Genomic DNA, 8,174 nt, shown 5'->3' on the forward strand with positions numbered 1-8,174 from the left:
CTGGCTCAATATTTTACAAAAATGCCTAAAGTGTTATTAACTAAGTAAGAAAAAAACTGATTAAAATACCTCAAAGAAATAAATTATTATAAATGGTAAGATCTGAAAAATTTAGAGTTAAAACTGATTTCCTGCATTACTTTTAAACTTTAATTTCTTTTCTTTTCTCACTTTAGAAAGAAGAACAACAAAAAAATCTTTCCTCCTGCTTCTATTAGCATTTTTAAAAGCTAAATTAAATACTATTCTCCATAAGATGGCCAATATATATTACAGGTCAGATTAAATCAAAGAAATATATCAAAGGCCGTCAATTTAGGGGAAAAAAAAAAACTGAACAATGATACCTTATTGGGGGAAAACACTAGAAAAATGATCATCCATGCAAGAGAATTAATGGATATCCACAAGGGCTTTGCTAATAACATGGGTTAATTACCGCTGCAACACACTAGGCTCAGTAAATAAAGCAGCAGTGCCATAAACACATTAAGATGAGAAACCATCATTATAAGAAGAAACAGCCAACACCATCACCCTTAGCTCTGCCCAGGAAATGGAAAGCTGTTTTTCAGTCCTTTCTATAAAAAACGGATTTTTAAACTTACCACCAAATGTGTATAGGGTAATACATACCCTGACACAAAGGGCTAGTGGAACGTGGAGTGCCCATCATTTATCCACCACTCCCATTCAACATATATTTCATTAACTCAGGAACACTTTTTTTTGTTTACTTCAAAGAGAAAATCATATGTTACATAATACTCATCATCTGGCCATTTCAACTATATATAGTTTGGGACATGTACAATGATTATTTAATTTTTAGGAAAATAGAATTAATCTGCTCACTTTAGTAATGTAATGGGCAAGGTTACAACACTACAGCTCAAGAATGCTCACAACTAATTGCAGCTGGTTGTCACTTCAAGCAATTTACAGAGAAATCACCTGAAAACCCCACCAACACCACATACCTTTAAGGCTGCAGGTGTTTTCAAGATTTGTAGAGAAAAAATAAAAAACAAAACAGGAAGAAAAGTCATGTGAGTTCCAAGTCTAGAGTTTAAGTATTCTTACTTGAAAAAATAAACTTTAAGTGTCTGTTCAGAGTTCTCAAATAATATCACATCTAAAGTGACTTGGCCAAGCTCTTCTCATTCCCTAAAAAAAAAGCATTCCCTCTGATTTTGGCTTTTTTTGTTATTACTGTTACTGTATACGTTTTTTCTTTCTGCCTATTTTATCACCTATAATTTGACATTATGGAGTTACTGTGGGATAGTTGCATTTTTAAATTAGTATAGCTTTAAAAAAGAAGAGATGATAAAAAGAAAAACATGAAAACCCTGAAACATAATGAGTGAAACGTACAAAATAAAACTTGTGTAGCTCCAAACATGAATCTTAAAATATGAAACTTAGATTTTCAATGTCTGGACTTCAGTCATCAGGCTGAAATTTACTAAACTGTTCCCTCCTCGCCTTGTCTGTTTTGGAGTGTTTCAGTTGCCTTTCCTTCTTCCAACAGCTGTGACAACTGTTAAAACAGTCAGTAAAATTAAGTCCGCTCTATAATCCTGTAGTCAATGTTACATTTTAATCAGAGGTTGAAAGGGATTCATGTGATGAGCACACTCATTTAGAATGATTAGACTGACACATATGTCAAAATGAGCAGATATATTATTTTCATCTATTTATGCTATCAGCTATTACTGCTATTAAATGTGAAACAAGCTTTCAAGTATTATGTTCTTTAATGTGCTGGCACATTTCCTAAAATAAAAAAAATACATAGTTAGAGGTTAACATTTTAAGCTCTCTTAATGGTGGTCAATAAATTGTAGGAATCTTTTTAACAGCCTCCAAAGCAGAAACTGTCCAATATTTGCCTCTAAAACTGTATAACTCTGGTTTCATTTCTGTGTGTATACACACACGTGATGGGGTTTAACCCACTACAATTACTATGAATATTAATAGCATGTATAAATTCTGTGGTTTATTAATTGAGACAGAGAGGCAGATGTGTTGCTTAGCATTAGATCTTTCTGTCTGTCCAGTGAACCACGTAACCATCAGAACTGCATCCAGACAATAAATCTGTATTTTTTTAAAGATGACTTTTAATTGAGCCAAAAAGAAAGCTAGTTTGAATCTTGCGCCAAAGCCAAAAGGACATGTGCCTTGATTTCATTTAAATGCATCTGCTTTAAGAGGCTTATCTAAACGAATTATTCAAATTAGCTATAAGAAGTTAAATTCAAGGAAACTACTTCAAAAAGAAGCCTCTGGGGGATTTTAAAAGTTTGTTTTCTTTATTTATTTACTAGAGAAAGTTCAGAATCTGGATGTGCTTCGATAAGCTATTCTTCCTGACACGAAGACATTTTAAACTCTTCAGTTCTGCAGCCCGAGGTACACTAACCTTCAAACTATACTTGAGTGGGCAGTCCTACCTTTGTTTATTTTTCATTTTTATTTTCACACATCTTAAGGTTGTTTCTTCTCTTGAGTGTTTCAAACTGATGCAAGCACAGCCTTATAAGCTTTCAGTTCCTCCTGAACCTATCTCTTGGCTAATATTCCCTGTGTTAGTGTGGATGTGGGTGGGTGTGTGTGTGTGAGTGTACATACAAACACACTCACACTCACGCTCAAACATACAGGAGCGGCCACTGAGACTGCGAGTCACTTTTCATCTCTTAATTACAAAGCAATGCAATATGCAGTCACTAAGGACAGCTAGTGGATATCTACCTATAATGCACTACCTCATCTTCCAGAGTTTTATATTTTCTTCACAATCTATAGAGATAAATGTTTGCCAAGGGCGCTCTTTTCAGAATTATAACAGTTGATATTACTGTAATGTGAAAGCGAAGCAATATAACTGACTCAACAGAAAGGGAGATAAACCAGTGACAGCTCCGGTGATATACTAATATTTTATCTTAACAGTGGGTTGAAATTAAGTTTATGACCTACTCATTTACACAAAAATGCCTAATTTACTTCTCGTACCCCTTACCCTCCCTTTAGTAATCTAAATATATATTTCCATGTGCATAAAGATATTCATAAATACTAATTAAACTGCATGTAAGAACGAAAGTACTCTCCTATATTTTCTGGACACAATAAATGAGACAAATTCACACTCTGAGCATTGTTTATTTAAGGGGAAAATTTTAAAGTCACTACTGTTTCTTCCTTAGATTTTTTCCCCCTTAAATATTTATAATGTGTGAAAATCTCATGTTACTTAATGGACTGATTTGTCAGTTAAGTGCTGACTTAATGCTAACCATGCAAATAACATTATTCTAGCCCAGAATTGCATAGTGCTAGTTTTTAAATTGTTCTCCAAAGGAGAATTAGTAAATGTGCAATTTTGCCTCTAACTCTGCGCGGTAAGAAATTACAAGGAGCTGAAAATATCTGTCACACTGCAAATACATAAGAGGCACTCAATAGTATAAATCATTTTGAATATTGTATTTTAAAACATCTTTCCTTGGGAAAATGGGTCCTAGTAAAAGATGCATTTTAACAGTTCACTGAGCATTTGTGCCAAGTGCCTATTCTTAGCACCTGAATAAGAAGTGACTGTCACACAGCTGTTTTACTGACAGTCACTGAGCTTTGCCTCAAAGGTAACATTGTAGTCAGAGAACAATTCTCGACTTACTGAATTAGGAGATCACCCTCAACACAAAAGGCACAAGACAGACACAAACAAGCACTCGTGCACACAAAATACCCAGGGCATTACCTGAATCAGCGTGTAAAAATACAGTCTGTCCGCCCCCACCCCCGCACCCCCACGACGAGTTTAAAAAGGAAAGAAAAAAAAAAAGGTACCTACTCTTCCTCGTAGTGCAGGGAAAAAGATTCAGGAAGGCAAAGTTCTACCGAATCCATGTGCGACCGGCAACCATTATTTGTGCACCCCAGCTATAAATCAAAGTTTCCTTGACAGAGCACAGTGCAATTAACACAAATGTTCTCCTAGTGACAAGCCTATAGGCACAGCCAGTTGGGACCAAAGCTCTCACACTCTCCTAATCAAGGACTTAAAGCCCCGATTGGAGCTTATTAATATGAAGTAGGGCTTTACATATGCAGTCCCACCGGCCCAGCAGCGCAGCCGATTGGGGGGCCTCTGCCCAATCAGGAGGGAGGCGACGGGAGGCTGCACGGAGCGAGAGGAGCCAGGCAGGTAGGCAGGGTGCTGAGAGCCGAAGGGGGCTGGAAACAGAGTGGGCAGAGAAAAAGGGAGCGGAGAAGGGAGCGATTGAAACGCTCCCAGTACATACTCTCGGGTTTGATTTTTTTTTTCTCCCTTCTCTCTCTCCCTCGTTTTTCCTTCTGGGAAGCTACAAAAGAAACATAACTAACTTAACTCTCTAAGCACTGGAGGGATTTGCCTTTGACTTCTAACCTAAGATCTCTTTTGCCTTGAAAAGGAGAACTCACGCAGACTCTCAGTTAATTTGGGAAAGGATTCTGCGGAAGGTAGAGAATTAAGTTTGTCCTGCCGTTGTCTGTGTTTTTATTACACCGGGGGCTGGTGCTTATTTGGTGCTGTACTTTCTCATGTATTCCTAATCATGTCTTTTCCTGCTTTCCTGATGTATGCTGAGCATTTAAAAAAAAAAATAAAGGCATTCTTGTAAATTGTTTGAGCATGTGAACTGGGATCGTCATCTCTGAGGTGGAATGCAGTTTTACACAACTACAGAAGAGGAAATAGTGACAATACAATTTGAGAGAATGCCTAAGTAAATTATATGTGTAAACATTGCTATACCTGCGACTGCCTCTCTACATACAGATAAAACGCATAGCTTTTCAAAACAAAGGTAAACAACCGCAGGACAAATTGGCTTCTTCTGTTTTAGGGGTGGAGAGATTGACGGCTGTGGGGGTAAATAGCTAATTGAATCTCTCTCAACGTCTTTTGAAAAAATAAAGAAAGCATTTTTTTTTGTAGGGAGATTATTACTAAACAGTACACTAAAAGTATATATATATATACATACACACACACACACACACACACATAATTTCAATGCAAGCTTCCAAACTAAGAAGCATATATTTATATATATGATTTTACCCAAAACACACAGCTTTCAAATAATATGCGTGTACATATTTGTTTCTATACATAACGCATCCTACATGCTTTAAAAAAATCAACCCAGAAACATTTTGTAAAACATTACACAGTCTGGTCACTATAAGAACTAGTTTCAAACAGCTATAATTTACAAAACTAAGAATTCTCAATCAAAACTGTTAAAAAAAAATAACAGGAAGATATAAGAAGTGTGGTTTTTCCTCCTTCAATTGTGTGTACCATGTCTTTAATTTCCATATAACAAAGAGTTTGCTTAGGTCCTATTTTAATCTACAGGATTTTTTTATACTAGCAAATGTACATTGGAATAGATACCAGCTATTTATGGCGAAGAGATAACTGCTACCTTATGGAGAGTGAAAAACCCACAATTTTGATATAATTCAGCTCTACTGCTTACCAACCTTTACGTCTTAAGTCTTACATGATAGAAATAGTATAATCTTTGAGATCAAAATAAATTAGTTCAGATATTCATCGTGTGTTAAATTCACTAAATTAGGACTCAACTCCCTCAACCCTCTCAAATTTTCTAGGTCTTTAAAAAACAAAACACTAAAATAGACCAGGCACATTAAAATTCAGAATATAAAAATGACAGACATGATTTGGTCCCCCCACAGAAGAAAGCAATTTCACTGCCTTGTATTTAGCTATATCTAAGATATAGGCCTGATTCCTTTTATTTGTGTTCTAAATGCATACAAGTTTCTAGATCAGAACTCACATAGCAAAAACTGTGCCTCAGAATACTGTATAAAAGCAGGTAGTAAAAGCTTAATTACCAGTAGCATTATGCTGTCTATATTGTTAAATGTGAACTCTGCAATTAAGATGTAAATTTGGTTGTGAGCAGTGAATTAAAAGAGCTTTGAGATGTAGAAGAAAATCCAAGCATTCTGCAGAAACTGAGAGGGGAAAAAAAATGTTCTATTCAGTCTAAAATAAGATGTGTAATCATTTTACAATTAAAAAATAAATAAAACAGGCATTTTGCAAAAGAAACATGATTTTTCTAAAATACACTCAAAGAAATGTGGAAGGTAATACTGCATTACAAAGACAGAAAAACATCCTTTGGTTCACATGATTACTATCTTGATTTCTGAATAAACTAAAATTCTCAGGGTAAATAATAGATTCAATTGTGCACACTTTGAAAAAGATACACCAAAAAAAAAAAAAAAAAAAAAAGAAAAAAAAGAAACTTTCCTTCTTGGTTTGGCTATGGATATTTCTTTAAAAAACATAAATTATTTAATGTACTCAATGCATCTTAATGTACTCAAAGAATGCATTCCGATTTTGCACCTGTGTAGAATCCTGTACTGTGTTCAGTTTCTTTGCATTATCATGCTGTGACAGAACCTGTTTACTACGCCTTTGAAATGGCTTTTTAAAGACAAGATTTGTAGTCTATTTACCAATGGACCTAAGTCACCAAATTTCGTATAAGTGATCTTTTATTTCCCAGAATTTTCTCATTTCCCTTTAGGTACTTATTTGCCCTCATTATGATCCATCTGACTTCGCTGGTGTATCATTTTAAACATATTTAGACTCATACTTATGCATAAGTCTTTTTTCTGTGCTCACAGAGAGACATATACAAACATACAGCGTCGTCCCCACTGATCTTTCACTAACCATATTTCATCTACGCAAGGTGCAGTGTTCACTGAGCTTGCTGCTTTCTGAGTGACCAGACGTGTACTAGGTTTGTAGCGTTGGATGTTTTCCCCTTGGGATCAAAGTGTCACCTGTACAAGTCAAGGACCTAAAGACTATACTTGTTGTCATGAATCCAGTTTAACCAATTTAAAATTTTAAAAAATAACCTCTTCACTAAACTTGTGAGACAGCTTCCAGAATATTTTATAAATATACATACATCTCAGGGACCAGTTATCTCAAGAAACTTCCCTGGTCCCAGAATTTTCTCACCTTGAAGGAGAAAACAATGGGTAATCATAGGAAATAAGTGTACCACGAGTAATACTGAGCTTAAACCTTCATAATGCTCAATTACAAAGAATTTGGAAAAATACAAATAGATAAACAAGCCTAGGATACACATATATTGCCAGTCTATACACTTCACAATCTTACCACAAGGAGTCTACCCAAATCAAGAAAAACTGAACCAAACAAAAGGATCTCTCTCGATTGTTTCACAAAGAATATTAATAAATTAGTTAATATCAGTCTATTATGCATCAGTCTCTGAGTGTATGCAGAGTTTCAATCTCTTCTTCCTTAAACAATGCAGTCACAAATACCCAGACAACTTCATTCTCAGTCCCCAAGTAATGCACAGTCACCAAGCAGAGAATATACTTCATTTCTATTTGAAAGAACAGAAGGGAAACAAGCAAAACTCCTGTGGAAAAACAGGAAGATTCCTATAGTTCTATACACCAGACATTTTACTACATTTAAGTCAGAATCATTTCCTGCAACACTCTAACAAGGAATTCTTATGTTGCTAGAAGGTGATGAGAAATGCCTAGTCTTCCTGTTATTGCATATTAACAGCTATTTTTAGCTCCTACCTTGCTTTTCTGAAAATTAACATTACTAATCTACATTAAATATTCAAGTTTATCACTGTCATTTTGGAAGCAGATTTTTATTTTACGTTACACATTTGTCATTTGTTAAATATGTAAAACTAAACAAGGCATAACAAATTTAGATTTTCAAATTGCCTTGTAATCTTTCCTCAGGATCATAAAATTTTTGAAAAGCTGTTTAACTTTTTGAACTGTTTTCCCTGCTGTTTTAAATGTGTCATGTATAATATAATATACCATCCCACAAAAAGCAAGCCAAGACAATTACAAGCTACTAGCTTTAACTCCAAAAAAAAAAAAAAATCCACAACGAAGAACCTTGGAAAAAGAACCTAAAATGACAAGCAAGGCACCAGGTTCCCTTTTACTCCTCTGAGCTGTGTGGCCATGGGCAGGTGGACTCACTTATCTGTCCCTCATTTCCTCATCTGAGAATTGGGATTTCTATT

The 8,174-nt window shown here is 35.2% G+C and overlaps 1 protein-coding gene across 9 annotated transcripts in view; it reads right to left on the reverse strand.

Annotated features, from left to right (window-relative positions):
• Positions 1 to 8,174, reverse strand: part of ESRRG (estrogen related receptor gamma) — a 640,029-nt gene that overhangs the window by 221,850 nt on the left and 410,005 nt on the right. The window contains exon 1 of one of the 9 annotated variants that reach the window (XM_032288594.1): positions 3,875 to 4,096. The exons of 5 other annotated variants lie outside the window; for them this stretch is intronic. In XM_032288594.1, coding sequence (XP_032144485.1) covers positions 3,875 to 3,930 — 56 coding nt within the window. In that variant the 5' untranslated portion in view covers positions 3,931 to 4,096. Of the gene's footprint in view, positions 1 to 3,870; positions 4,097 to 8,174 lie in introns of those variants that run through there. 3 more of the 9 variants (XM_032288595.1, XM_032288600.1, XM_032288601.1) reach the window with 3 other exon arrangements.

Source organism: Sapajus apella, unplaced genomic scaffold, assembly GCF_009761245.1.
Source record: "Sapajus apella isolate SASKATOON/1434 unplaced genomic scaffold, GSC_monkey_1.0 scaffold22, whole genome shotgun sequence".
NCBI classification, from domain to species: domain Eukaryota; kingdom Metazoa; phylum Chordata; class Mammalia; order Primates; family Cebidae; genus Sapajus; species Sapajus apella.